At 43.8% G+C, this 15,471-nt stretch overlaps 1 protein-coding gene across 2 annotated transcripts in view; it reads right to left on the reverse strand.

Moving 5' to 3' along the window:
• Positions 1–8,337, reverse strand: part of XPO1 (exportin 1) — a 78,526-nt gene extending 70,189 nt beyond the window's left edge. The window contains exons 1-3 of one of the 2 annotated variants that reach the window (XM_084622330.1): positions 8,147–8,337; positions 7,588–7,611; positions 2,887–3,018 (exon numbers count right to left, since the gene is read on the reverse strand). In XM_084622330.1, coding sequence (XP_084478456.1) covers positions 2,887–3,012 — 126 coding nt within the window. In that variant the 5' untranslated portion in view covers positions 3,013–3,018; positions 7,588–7,611; positions 8,147–8,337. Of the gene's footprint in view, positions 1–2,886; positions 3,019–7,587 lie in introns of both variants that reach the window. The other variant, XM_084622329.1, reaches the window with a different exon arrangement.
• Between the last annotated feature and the right edge of the window lie 7,134 nt (positions 8,338–15,471).

Consider the following 15,471-nt stretch of genomic DNA (forward strand, 5'->3'; position numbering starts at 1 on the left):
CTTAGAAAGCCAAGTAACTGGGCACTTCTGGAAAAAACGCAATTACCAACAAATCCACTGCAATCAATGGAAACCTGGTGTTTGGCACCTGATTTTATGAGAAGGCAGGTTTGAAATTTTTGCCATACTAAACAATGGCGCATAAAAGGCCTAATAGAATCTACCTCACTCTCCCAAGTATAACACAGTTAAAGCTTACTTTTTGTCACTCAAATTAGCAAATAGGCCTGACTGAACATAAGGAGCAGATCTGTTGAATAAGTATGTGCATTTTTACAGTTACTTTTCAGAATACAGTTGCACTAAGACATTTGTATTCTTAAGTCACTGGAAATAAGCATATTATGTACCTTACATACATTATGTACACACATATAAGAAAGACAGTCCCCTGGCCCAGAGGGCTCAAAATCTACATGTCCAACAGATGGCAAACAAGATGGACAAAATAAATATGGTGGGGCTGAGTTAAGACACCTGTATAGAATTTTATATATTTTACATTCAGATCAAAATACAGAACTCAATAATCATAACTTTAAAAGATCTAACTTGGGGAAAGGCAGGAATGATGAAGTTAGTAAGAATAACGTAAACAGGAAAAGAAAGGAGGGGGAAGATGGGCATTCATAGTTTCTCACTTGCGTACCTGATAAGCAGGCTGAGGGTTTTGTAATCACTATGGCAAAAGTGAGCCTTAAGGACAGAGACATTTTTTCCACATGTAAGTGGTTTCAGGGGAGGAAGCACGGAAGTCTTTAATGTTTAAGAGAAGAAATTTTAAATAACTTCATCTCAGCTAACTTTGCATTCCTATTGCTTGAGCCAGTTTTGAAGCTGTGCTCTGTGCCAAGTCTGTCTTTTAGAGGCAGTGCTTCTGCTGGTACTAGTGCTTGTTGTGGAAATATACATACGAGAGTCAGTAATATGAAGATACTCACTGAAAAATGAAAAGGAGTACTTGTGGCACCTTAGAAACTAACCAATTTATTTGAGCACAAGCTTTCGTGATGCATCCAATGAAGTGAGCTGTAGCTCACGAAAGCCTGTGCTCAAATAAATTGGTTAGTCTCTAAGGTGCCACAAGTACTCCTTTTCTTTTTGCTAATACAGACTAACATGGCTGTTACTCTGAAACCTGTCACTGGAAAATGTGTGCTTCCACAGGAATACACACTTTTTAATACACTACATACTGAGACTTTTCATAAAGAAGCCATGTATTTATGCTCTGATGCAAACTGTTTAAGCATATAATTGTTTTTGACAATTTTAGTTCATTTTCCTTTTTCAATTCTTTTGCCATTAGCTTATCTAAGTGTCAAAAGCTTAAAAGACCCACAAATCCAATGAAATTGTACCCATTTGATTTATAAATGGAACCACTCAATCTCTTTCATTGACAGAGCAATGGCATTTTTTTCAACAAAATTGTTTAGTATTCTTTTGTTGAATTGGTATTAGATGTTAGGAGGAATTACAACTGGAATATATCCTCAATGCTGAATACTAAACAGAAAGCAGATATCTTAAGAGCTCCTTTAAGACTTGCTGCATATACTATTTAAATAGCAAATATTTAGGAGTCCATACTATGTTACTTTGCATAAGAAATTTCAGAGCTTCAGAGTATATGAGAAATTGTCATATTATGAACGTAAACTTGTGACAGCTTAAGTTTGGAAAGGAGCTCACACATTGTACACATCCCAGAAGATGTACACAAGGTCAAACAATGGATTTTAGCATCTATAAGAATCTACACTAAGAAAACTGGCATAGCAGACTGCCCTTTATGGGGGTACCAATATACAAAGTGGGTATATGTGTGGTTGGTTTTATTTATTTTAGTAAGGGGGATCTGGGAAAGGGGACAGAAGAAGTGTTAGGTTACAAATATTTAGCCTCTTTATGATACTGTCACATTCTTCAAGTCTTGTTCAATGTTTGATACTTTAGGGTGGGATACTAGCTACAAGCCATTACTTGCCACAAAATCTGTGACACTGTACAAGTATTATAAAACAACAAAAGTATGCCAGAAAAACAGACGTGTTAGTATTGTTTGAGCAATACTTATCTTTAAAAATGAAAGACCTAGCTTTTATATAGTGCTTACATAAACTGATTTTAAAAGGCCATAAAAGGTTCACTCTTAGACAGGTAGCATAAAGCAACTTTAAAATACAGTGAGTACGAAGTGCCAAAAGTCTCAATCCACTGGATGTACATGGAAAGAGTGGCAAAAGAAGGAGTATAAAGGAAAGAAGAGTCCAGACATCACATGCATTTTTATAATGTCTTTTGTTATGTACAATAACCAGAGTTATTTTAAACAAAAGGTTTCTCCCTTAAATATGATCCTGGAGTGAAGTCAATGGTGAATTTGTGACATCACAACTATTTTCATGCTAACAGAATGTCAAATATGGCATGATTATGACTTCCCTGCAGGAATAAAGTATAGAAGTTGGGCTGTGATGGATACCGCTCTTATCAAAGCACACTTTTCTATACCTTCAACAACAGAAGAACGACTGGGTAAGCAGATCCTTTTAGATATAAATGTTCTCTTCATGTTTGTCTTATCTTAAAGCCTCCTTTAAACACTGGGACACAAATCAACATCAGGTAGTCTGCCAAATTTGTAAGGTACCTTGTCACCAATACTACCAAATAGTCTTTCCATGAGAATTCTAGTCATATCAGAATGAAATTCCCTCTGGTTTCACTCCTTGCTTAAATTTGTTGGGTGAACTTGAAATGAATTGAACTATTTGACTTAGCTTTCCTCTAAGGATTTATAGACTAATGTAAAGTTTTAATAAGGCCAACTTTATAATACTCTTGAATTAAGACTTCCATATTTTTGGACATATATTTTACCTGGGCTCCTTCTCCATGGTACAGACAATTCACCACGTTGTCCAAGAGATTGATATCCAATTTCTGGTTGAAATCCAGCAGCTGACGAGCTGCATGGTCTGCTAACATTGTCATAATTGCTGGCATAGATTACTGCAAAATAAAATGAATCAGATCAAATTAGAGAAGTTAATCATAGTTTCTTACAAACTTGCTGGAAACTATTTCTACAGCTGCTTATAAGCGACCTGTTCAATATACCCATCTCACTTCAAAACTGGAAAGAAAACTTTTAACTGTGTAGTTTTTCTTAGACCTCGCAGATAAAATTATATGTCAATGTCACCGCATGTTGAATTATGAAAGTGCAATACTGTAAATATTAGAAAAGCTTCAATATTGACTATGTCTATCTGAAAACTTACAAATTATAATGCCAAACAGGTTGGCAGTAGATTTTACACTGAGAGACTTAATACGTGTGAATAAACTTAAGTTTAGCTGGCCTTAGTTTCCATTCCAATTCAAGGTAAGACTGTAGATATGAGAATCAGAATTCAACATGTTACAGCATTAGCAAGCCACACTAAAAGCCAAGCTAGGTTAATAACAAAATTTGCAAATATCTGTTTAAAATTTAACTAATTTGTTTCAACTGGAGGTAATTTTTTGTTTGTTAATTTTTTGCAAATACTCTAGCAAATAAGTTTATTGACAGGAATATTTGCCAAAAAAAATTAAATTTAAACTAATATTAAAGAATATTCAGACAGACTTTTGAATTTCCATATCAAATATGCACGCTTGAAGTCTAGTTTTATGATTTTTGTGGAACTGAACTGTCACCTATGTATCCAATCAACAGCAGCCCAGACTAATCTTCAAATATTTGCAATGAACTGCTCACAATTGAGAAATAATTCTTGGTGCATCTCTCACACAAGTAAATTGGAGAAGTTAGTGCTAGGCTTAGGAGCAATTTTTCAAACAGAAGAACACAAAATGTATTCATTAAGTTTTCAGCATAACTTACTTGCCCACTTCTAATTAAAAAGAAATCTGACTAAAAGGGGACAGTGAAGATCTCCCACACTAAAGGAATAAACGTACCAACAACATATTTTCCACCCAAACATACATATGTATTAAAATACAGTGCAGTAAAATCCAGAGTTCGAAAAATTTACAGGACTTTTACAAGCCAAAAAGTGATAAAAGATTGGAGGGGCATCCACAGCAGTGAAGGCAAGACGCTCAGCTCAGATTAAGGTATTATTTGGAAGGGAATTATCATCCTGGAGTGTGGCTGGGGGCTCTTTGCATATCAACCTTTGATTTGTAGGTATCTGATCAGCTTCATGATTCACTTTGTCTGCTGGGAGAAAGGGCTTTCACTCTCACTCACACACACTCCCTCTGCCATTAAGGGAGTTTTCTATGGCTTTACCATTCCTCAGCCTCTTGCTCATAACTTCCCCATACAGCTACAGAGTGAAATTAAGCATGACCATCCATTTCAGTTATACCCATAACATTGGCTAGCAGCAGCAAAACCCCTGAACAGCAGCAGAAGCACTGGAGATATCTGGGAGGCTGAACATAGAACTTCTAATAGTCCTTGTGGCTATTTCAAAACAAGCTTAATACTACAAACATTGTTGGATTAGGTCCCCCTGATTCACCAGCAAAACTACTGGAAGTAATCTGTATCTTCTTTCCCAAATAATTCCTAGTGTATATTAAAAAGTTACCATTTCTTGTTTAAAAAGAAACCAGGTATAACTTATGCCATCCAAGTTGAATTGTTTAGCTTAGAAAGGAAGACAGAGGCTGTATCCCAAGTCTGTCCAACTAATTACTACACAAAATGCGAGAGAGACTAGTGCATCGAAGCGCTCATTCAGAAAATTTCTTTCATTGGGATTTATATAACCAAACATGCTAAATAAGTGTTCCAATACCAGAGGGGCACATCTTTATTTTGAACTCAGACAATTCACTCCAGGATTAGTGCACTGGCAAAAAGTAAATATTAGAGCAGTGGTTCTCAAACTGTGGGTCATGACCCCAAAGTGGGTCCCAACTCTGCTTTTATGGGGTCTCAAGAGCTGGGCTAGACTTGCTGGGGCCCAAGGCCAAAGCTGGAGCCCGAGGGCTTCAGCCCTGGGTAATGTGGCTGAGGTTGCAGGCCCCCTGCCTGGGGCTGAAGCCCTTGGGCTTCAGCTTTGGCCCCCCGACCTCCACCCAGAGCAGAGGAGCTCGACTTTGGCCCCCCACCCAGGGCAGCAGGGCTTGGGGGGGGGGGGTTCAGGCTTCGGTCCCCCCCCCATGCCATGTGGTAATTTTTATTGTCAGAAAAGGGCCATGGTGCAAAGAAGTTAAATAATCCACCACGGCTGTCAAATTTTTCTTCATTCCAAATACAAATTCCATACCCCACTATGGTTATACAAATGGCAGATTCAAAAATGATTTCTTTCTGCTTCTTCAGATTTGAAATGTGAGATTCTTCTTTTTAACCCTGAACCCCTCCTTCCTTGGACAAAGTGCCAACTGGTAAAAAGGCAGTAAAACTATTCAATTCATATAATCTTCGAGTTACATTTAACTCCCCCCTCCTCTGCATACACTTTCAGACACGCCCCCTTCCGTTCGCATCTGCTGCACATGGCTAAACAGTGAAGTAGGAAAGCTGCTTTTAAATCTAAACAACGTTTAAATTGACATTCAATTTAGGTGTAAGCTGCCTCCAATTGCTTTAAAACGGTCTTAAGAGCGCTCTTCAGCCTCCACGTGACTAGAAGTTATTAGTTATTAGTCATGGAAGCAGAAAGGAAACATTTCTAATAGAGCACTTTGCCACTCCCAGTATTATCTTCAAAATGACCTACCTACTGGTGAACTGAAATACAAAAATGGCGGCTTTGTGGTCAATGCCAACTGCGATTAACTTGATTCCCTACTCCCAATAATGTGCCTACATCAAGCCTACAGTATTGTATGCAATCTGCTAGACTCCCACCCCCATCCATAGATCAGCCTGCACCTAAAAACGCTTCTAGAGGGCAAAATATATTAATACAACAGTGCTAATAAAACTGGAGTGAAAACAAACCAAATACTATGAAAATTAATAAACACGGGAAGAATCTGACACTTGCCGAAGCCCGGAAGAACGGAAACGTAATGCTTATATAGCTACCCGATGTCTCAGTGGCCTTGTGCAATCAAGTGCAAGAATACTTAGACCAAGTGTACCGATTACCGTTTCATAAAGAGATTAGAATAGCAATTTAAAAATGATTTGGGCTGGGTGAAGAAGAACATACACGCAAAAACCAAGTAAAAATCTGCTTAAAACACGGGAGTTAAACTCTAGGTCAAATACAACTCTCTACAAAGAGAGACGGCTACGCTACTTCGGGCTGCGCGGGGGCAGCAGCACGCTTCATTTAAGTACAGAAGTAGGAGAAACATACAGTTACCCCGCCCCACTCAGCGAGCAAACAGCTCCACTTCTAACTACAATGAAAGTCAAATCAGCATCCCACCACACTCTTCCACACTAACTGTGATTATTTATAGCACGCAATTAAAAGTTCAGTTTCTTCTAACTGTTCAGCCTATGCACAATTAGACATGCACAGCACACCACACATGCATTATACACCAATATAGACACATACACAAATATAGCGCATTTACTTTAAAGTTAATACCGCAGTTCCAGACGCTACTGAACGAGCTTGTTTCCCTCCCCCGAATACGTGTGTGTATAGCAATAACGGGTAGCAGAATTTTGGTTAAATTTCCTTGCAAAGCTGCAGACACATCACATTACCCAACATTTATCCAATTCAATGTAAATTCATTGGAATTATTATCAGCAAGATATTTGATGTGCACGAATACAGCACACACACACACACGTGAACACACAGACGCACACCCACCCAATGTAAAGGCCGTTGCTGACTTCCCTTGCAAAGCAGCAGGAATACCGCAGTACATGGGAACATTTATACCATTAAAACACACAACTACACGCCAATCGGTTTTCCTAGCAAGTAGTTAATACTAAAGTATCTACCGGACGGGGGGGTGGGGGCGGGTGGTGTAGGGTAGTTAGGAATAGGAGGCTGTTTGGTGGGTTTCTTTGCAGAGAGCAGCAGGGACACTGCAGCCCCTCCCTCCTCTCGGTCCCTGCGTTGTATACAGGGCCACCCCACGTGATCCAGGCGGACGTTTCAATACTGCTGCACAGACACACAAAAATATTTCTGGAAACTTCCACTCCTAATAATTTACAGATTATGTCCCTAGTTTCCCGAGTTCTCAACGCCAGCCCCAGCCCCAGCCTTCACCTATATGAAGGGCACAAAATGACCATAATCTACCCCCACGAGCCCTCACAGCAGCCTCCCAACAACATCTGCTCACGCGCTCCTGCTTTCCCCACATCCATGGCATCAGTGGTGGAAGCTGTACTCTCGAGTCAATTGCACAGCCGACACGTCTCACGGTGGTACCCCAAGGAGCCCCATGCTCCCGCCCCGCGTCTTACACCCCACTGTGCCTCTCCTACCCCACAGACTTTCTGCCCTCCGCACACATCCCCCCTTCTGCTTCTGGCCCCTTTCTGGCCTCCCATTTTGTCCCCCAATACGTCTGACCCCGCACCCCATGATTTCCACCCCCCCCCCAGTATTAAGAGTTACTTACCTAAATAGTTATTACAGCCTCTGCCTTTAAAAAAAAAAATACGGGCGGGAGGGTGAAGTTTCCAACCACACAAAAAAAAAAATAGGAGAAATCACACACACGCGCGCCCTCTCCCCTACTGAGCGTTTATTGGTGTCAACCTTCTTCCCCCACCGCCTCCAAGACAAGCGTGCACGGGGCTGGTTGTATGACACACGCTCAGCGCTGCTGCCCCTTGGCCAGGCTCACTTACTCCCTGCTGCCCCTGGCTCGCCCTACAAGGACTCGGCCCCCAACTCCCCGCTCCAGGGCCAAGGCCGCCCAGCGCAGGGGATGGAGCCCCTCCCTTCCCGGCTGCTCAGCTCTGGCTCCCCAAGCCCCGGCTCGTTGCTTTCCTGGAGCTCCTTGATTCCCTAGTTCCCCAGGCCCCGCTTAGTCGCTGCGTTGGTGGGCCCCGGGTCTCTCGCTCCCCAGGCCCCGGGCTCCTCTGGCTGAGTCTCTGCCTGCCCGGGCCCCCGCTGCTCCCCCTGATCTGGCCGGTGCTCAGTTCACCCCCATCTCCCCCCCTCTCGCACTAAACTTTGCCCCCGTGGATGTGTCGGCGGCTCCCCCTGCGGGCTCCCCTGTGAGCAGGTCACACACACAGCGGCGGAGGCAGCGGCGGCGGCGGCAGGGAGTGAGCGCAGCGTTTCTCCCCCTCCTAGTGCCACAGACTCGGAACCGGCTCAAACCGGTTCAGACTGGGAGATTCCATCTCGGTTTAGTTTTCAGCCCATGGCGCCGCGAAGCGTTTGGAAACCTCGGGCCTCCGCCCAGCTGCTGCGCCCATTGGTTCCGAACACGGTCGCTGCGCAGGCGGCCTCGCCTCTCATTGGACAACGGGCCTGTCCGTCTACTGCGCTGCCCTGACAAGGAGGAGCGGGAGGCCCCGCCTCCTCTCCAGCAGCGATTTGCCCGCAGAGGGGGGAGGTGGCGGAGCCGCAACCCTCGCTGATTGGTCACGCAGAGCTGTCGCTCAAGGGCGGTGCCCGCCCACAGCTCCCGACCCGCGGGCGCAGTTTTTACCTGCTGCCGATTGGTTGGGCGCTTGGAATGACGTAGGGGTTCGATTGAAGCTTTTTAGGACCGTGCATGTAGAAGGGCGCGCGGTTGAGTAGAACGGGCAGTGAGGCGCCGAGAAAGCGCGGGGAGAGATCGCGGGATCGCTGGGCGCGCGTGTAGGGCCCTCCCGCGGGATTGTTCCTAGTAGGAGCAGCAGGGGCTTGTGTCTCGGCGCTCGCTGGGAGGGGGCAGGGGCGAGTGGGTGCGGCTGTCGCTGGTTCGTAGGGGCAGCGGGAGAAGGGCTCATAGAAAGTACCGGGGAGGGGCTGCTGTGTGTGTCAACGGGAGCCCCCGCGGTTATCTTCCCTCAGGTACTTGTGTGGGAACCCATCACCGTAGCGCCTCGCGGCCGTTAGAGTCTTTGTCCTCACAGCACCCCTGTGAGGCAGGGCGGGGCAGCCCCGTGTTGCAGCAGGGTAGCAGGCACGGAGGGTAAGTGGCTCGCCCAGGGCCCACAGGGCAGAAAGTCCCTGGCCGAACCGGGAATGCCCTGGCCTGTTAGCACTTTATACTGAGTGGGGGCGTTGGGACAGCGCTATCCTGCTCTCTGGTGGCTAAAACTGGCCAAGCGGTGACTGTAACTCTCTTCAAGAAGCAATTCACTGACCAGGGATGTGACCTGGGAGGGTGGGAGGAGGCTCTTAATAACCACTCTTTGATGGGGACATGATAGTGTAATTATAGGGTGACCCGTTTTGGCTGGACAGTCCCTTGTTTAAGCCGTGTCCTGCCCTTTTTTTTTTTTTTTTTTTTTTTTTGGCAAAACTCTGTTCGCTCTTGCCAAGTCAGCATCAGTTGGCAAGAGCAAACTGGACAAATGAACAGTTTCCCCAAAAAGTGGGATGTGACCCCTAGAAGGGCACGGAGGAATGTGTGGGGTGTGGGAGGGGACAGGGGCAGTTGGGGCTGGGCCAGCCTTGCCCTGCCCCACGTGAGCAGGTGGCAGGGGGTCTTGGGCTGGCCCTGTGCACAGCAGGTAGAGGGGAGCTTTGGACTGCGGGGGGGGGGGGCTGGGGCCACTCCCACCTGCAGGAGAGAGAGGGGGGCCCCAGGGTGGCCCTTGGGCCCGCCCCAAGTGGTGTCATGTTTTCCCTTTGGGAAAACGTGGTAACCCTATCTAATTATAAAAACAATGAGGCATTCTTGTGGCACCTTAGAGACTAACATTTATTTGGGCATAAGTAGGTTATAGTCCACGAAAGGTTATGTCCAAATTAAATTTGTTAGTTTCTAAAGTGCCACAAGGACTCCTTGTTGTTTTTGCTGATACAGACTAACATGGCTACCCCTTTGAAACCTATCTAATTATGAAGACTAGAGCACATTCCTGATTTGCTTTCTTTTTGCAATAGCATTGTTATATGTGAATGTGTTTAATTACACTCATTTTCAATAAGTATTGGCATAACAAGGTATACGGTTCCCAGAATTAGTATGCTAAGTAGTAAGGTCTGTTCAAATACTACTTGGGAAATACTGTAGGTAGGAGTTTGTGTTGTAAAATATAACCAATTTTTAATTGGAGAAAAGAAGTTTGAATCTTCTAATGCATTTTTCAAATATTTAACCCTCCTTCCTATAAAAAAAAAAAAAAGTATAGACTTTTACCACATATATTCTTAAACAGTTTTGTTTTTCAAGTGGTATATGAATCAACAACACCATGATTTGAGCACCAAATCCCTAGCACAAGGAGTTTCCTTGGCACCATAAAAGTGATGCCTTTCAGTTGTAACATGCTTTGTTATTTTGGTGTTTTTTCAAAGGAAAATACATAGTTTGTAATGCTAAATACTGAATAAAGTTAGACTTAAAGACAGATTATATGCTTTGTTTCACAGGAGTTGAAGATGCTGCTTAAAAACTATATAGCCAAATAGGAGGAAACACCTATACAACTTGTGTTCAGACACTTTTGTGTAAATTTTCCCAAGTAACTATTCATGATGGGATGGCTAACTTGAAACCCTCTAAAAGACATCTCACTGCTTGCCCTCAAAATCAAGTTCCTTTAAGGTGTGTTTAAACTGATATCCCAAAACTAAGACTCCTAAAAATCACTAACTGCCTTAGAAAATTTAGGTCAATTACAATTAGTCTTTTAACTTACAAACAGCCATGCCACATAATACTTCTGGTGCCATGCATGGGATGAGAAGAACTCAACCAGTGCTTCTTGATGTTCAGTGCTTTTTATTCTACTTTTGTTCTTTGTTTTACTGTACAGCAAAATGTTTGTTGTACTCTTGCTAGATGCTTTAGTGCAGTGGTTCCCAAACTTTTCGGCATCATGCCCCCTTTTTAATTTTCGAGAAACCCTCACACCCCCACCTCTCCTTTACCATCATCCAACCCTCCCTGCTCCTTGTCCCCTGACCACCCCCTCCTGGGACTCCACCCCTTTCCAACCCCCACTGCTCTCTGTCTCCTGACTGCCCCAACCCCGTCCATACCCCCACCCCCTGACAGGCCCCCCCGGGACTCCCACACCTATCCAACCTCCCCGCTGCTGTCTCCTGACTGCCCCCCCAGAACCTCCACCCTATCCAACTGCTCACTATCCCGTGGCTGCCCCCCCAGGACCTCCTGCCCCTTATCTAACCCCCTGCTCACCGCCCCCTTACCAGGCTGCTCAGAGCGGCAGGACTGGCTTATTGGAAAGCCTGGGAGGTGGGCGAGCACAAGCAGCGCTCCCTGTGCGGTGGTGTAGCTGCGGTGGAGGGGGCCGGTTTTGTTCAATATCTTCATTAATGATGTGGAGGATGGTGTGGATTGCACCCTCAACAAGTTTGCAGATGACACTAAACTGGGAGGAGTGGTAGATACACTGGAGGGTAGGGATAGGATACAGAGGGACCTAGACAAATTGGAGGATTGGGCCAAAAGAAATCTGATGAGGTTCAACAAGGACAAGTGCAGAGTCCTGCACTTAGGACGGAAGAATCCAATGCACCGCTACAGACTAGGGACCGAATGGCTCGGCAGCAGTTCTGCAGAAAAGGACCTAGGGGTTACAGTGGACAAGAAGTTGGTTATGAGTCAACAGTGTGCCCTTGTTGCCAAGAAGGCCAATGGCATTTTGGGATGTATAAGTAGGGGCATTGCCAGCAAATCGAGGGACGTGATCGTTCCCTTCTGTTCAATATTGGTGAGGCCTCATCTGGAGTACTGTGTCCAGTTTTGGGCCCCACACTACAAGAAGGATGTGGAAAAATTGGAAAGAGTCCAGCGGAGGGCAACAAAAATAATTAGGGGACTGGAACATATGACTTATGAGGAGAGGCTGAGGGAACTGGGGATGTCTTCAGAAGAGTCTTCAGAAGACAAGAATGAGGGGGGATTTGATAGCTGCTTTTAAGTACCTGAAAGGGGGTTCCAAAGATGATGGCTCTAGACTGTTCTCAGTGGTAGCAGATGACAGAACAAGGAGTAATGGTCTCAAGTTGCAGTGGGGGAGATTTAGGTTGGATGTTAGGAAAAACTTTTTCACTAGGAGGGTGGTGAAACACTGGAATGCGTTACCTAGGGCGGGGGTGGAATCTCCTTCCCTAGAAGTTTTTAAGGTCAGGCTTGACAAAGCCCTGGCTGGGATGATTTAGTCGGGGATCGGTCCTGCTTTGAGCAGGGGGTTGGACTAGATGACCTCCTGAGGTCCCTTCCAACCCTGATATTCTATGAGGGGAGGGGCGGGGCCGGGCGCCAGCCTCCCCGGCTGCATGCTCAAGGGCTGGGCAGCCTTGCGCCCCCCTTGGAATTTCTTCACGCCCCGCAGTTTGGGAACCGATGCATTAGTGCTTACCTAATCAGGATTCCTCACTTTATATGGGAAGTACTTAACCAGTAGTCCCATTAAAGGCTGCAGATGAAACAAAGATTGGTACTTAAGACTATAACTGGCCATATATGGTATCATGAGTAAGCCTTCATCACGTTATGGTGGTGGATATTTTTAAATAAAAACAAAACATGACAGTCCAGGGAAGAAAAATTATAAAAAGCAGCCTAAGAACATCAACAAAACCTGCTTTTGTAGGAAGTGGTTGGTCCCTTTTGTATTTCCAAAGTGGAAAATACTACACCCAGATCTCTTGATTGTATCACTGAAGGTAAAAGAGATAGTAAAAGAAGGGGTTCGTGTAGCACCTGACACAACTGAGTAGTGAATTCTCTGAGATTATGTATTATTGGCCAAAGTGTATCTAGAAGGAGATTTAATTTTGACTGCCAACATAGGTTTGTCAAGCTTTGCTTGCTTGCTTGCTTCCGTGATGTAACTTAAGGAGAAAAGTCACTGAACTACTGTTTTTAAAAAAAACCTCTTAAATTCCTGGCTTTCTATTGTTTAAGGTAAAACTTTTAAAAATAAACTGGAAGTATGGGAATGTAGTAAAGATGCCCCCATCCTCTTCCATCAACATATGCACTGTCCACGTCAGATGTTTCTGAAAGTACTAGAGTCATAACTACTTGATATCTCTGTGTACAATGTCATTTGACCATGTACTCTATCACTTAGTCTAGGCTATGGAATATAAACACCTCAATTGCTGGGGGGGTTTTCCAGTTTGTCTGAAGACGTTAAAAAGTCACTAGTTGTAGACCCTGTAAAATAATACCAGCATGGTTTAAAGAGGAAAATGTATATAAATGAACTGTGAGTTGGGAGGTATATGGGGAAATCTTCCCCCACCCCTAAAATCAAATACTGAAGCACTATGCACTAGAACCTGAAAGTGATAGTAAAATAGGATAGAGACAAAAATGAAATTGACTTGTCTGTTTTCATTGGCCAAGTTGAATACAACAGCAAATATAAGTTAGTGGTGATAAATATTTTTTAAAAATACCTACGGTTTTAATCACTTGTTAGGGTCAAAAATAATTTTTAAGGCGTATGATGTAAAAGTTACGCTATTTAGTTTAAGTAATTGTGAGAAAACTTGAGCGATCTTCACAGTGTGTTGCACTGTAAAGAAAATACTCATAGAAGTGGGAGATTGTATTTTACCTACTTTACACAGACTGGACTTGGAAATGTGAAATACTCTATATTTTGCCTTTGAGTTACTTTCTTCCATATATCTCCTGCTTTCTCTATGCAATTTATAACACCTTTGCCTCTGCTGTATCTGATAAAGGTTAATAAGAAAAAACGGTTATAAGTTAGGTTTCTAGTTCTGAATAAAATACTATAGTCCATCTTTTTGCCAAGTTATGGACCATATTACACCAGTAGTTCGTAAGCAGAAATCTGTTATATCATTGGTGATTTCTGCTTAATAACTGATGACATGGTCCTGCCCTATGTTTGTATGAATATGTGTCTATTATGAAAGGCAGATTAGAAGATTGCAGATAGCTTTCCATTATAAAATGGATTTTGGTACCCCACCTCTTAACTTTGTCAAAACTAAGACAGTAAACACCCAATTGTTTGTTTGGTCCTTTGCCAGAGAAAAATTGTTGAATCAAATTTAAGATATGATAGGAAGTATGAGAGTTTTCACTTTAAGACTGCATTTTTTGGAATGGCATCTCAAAAGCAGTTTGAGCTAGAAAATCAGAATTTGTTTAATTCACCTGTCCTTAGGAACCTTTTTGGAAAAGTATCATGCTTACGCTGAGTTATTAGGAGCTCCAGTAGTTCCACTGCAAACCTTTTTAATGTTCACAGACTCTAAAATATCATAATCATCTTGCATTGTGGAACTAATGGCTTTTCATTGCGCTATTCATGTCAGCTGAGCAATGAGATGATAGACTTTATTCTTTGGTGGAAAAAGCCTGAAGAAAGAAAAACTATCTACACATTTCTTTACATGGACTCTGCAGAACTAAGGCCATGTCTACACTACAAATGTTGATTGATGCAAGTTATGTCAACTTAAAGCTGTTAGTATGGACACATGCGTACTTGCATCAGTGTTGTGCATATTCCCCAAGAGTGCTTATGCTGATGTGCATTGCTCCATGGGTAGGTATATCAGTGTGCAGTTTGCCACCATCTGACTCACTGTCTTGGGAAATCATGGCAATGTCTGGTGGGGCAGAAACAAGTTCTGCAGGGGTGACTGGGAGCAATGGGTCAAGTCCCTGTCATGCAATTTTCTTCATCCTATAGTGCTATCCATGTCCCATAATTTCCAGGACCTTTTCTAAACATCCCACCAAACTACACAGCTCTTTTCACTGTCTGCCATCTGTGGCAGAAGGATGGAGCCTGCACAGCTCCATAACGGTTGTTATGAATATTGTAAACATAGGACAAACAATCCTGGTATTTGCAGAGCCACAGGAAGAACTGCAGCAACAAGGGACATGGTGATTTCATGGAGGACAGATAGCTGTGAGACATAGCAAAAGCCGATTCAAGGATGCTGGTGGTGTTCTCAGAGCCACTGCAGACAGTGGAGCGCTGCGTATAAGCTCAAGAAATGAACACTGACGGATGGATTGCATCATAAAGCACGTTTGGGATGATATGCAGTGGCTACAGAACTTGCACCTGTGCAAGGCCACATTCCTGATGTGTGTGCTGAGTTCCCGCCAGCCCTCCGGTGCAGGGACACCAGAATGAGTGCTGCACTGACATTTGAGAAGCAGGTGGTGATAGCTCTATTGAAGCTTGTGATGCCAGATTGCTACTGGACAGTAGGAAATCATTTTGGAGTTGGGAAAATCCGCAGTGGGGCCTTTTGCCACGCAGGTGTTCAGGTCCATTCATTTTTTCCTGCTAAACAGGACTGTTACTTTTGCTAATGTGCAAGACATAGTCCACAGGTGGCCAACCTGAGCCTGAGAAGG

This window comes from Lepidochelys olivacea, assembly GCF_965140295.1.
Source record: "Lepidochelys olivacea isolate rLepOli2 genome assembly, chromosome: 3".
NCBI lineage: Eukaryota > Metazoa > Chordata > Testudines > Cheloniidae > Lepidochelys > Lepidochelys olivacea.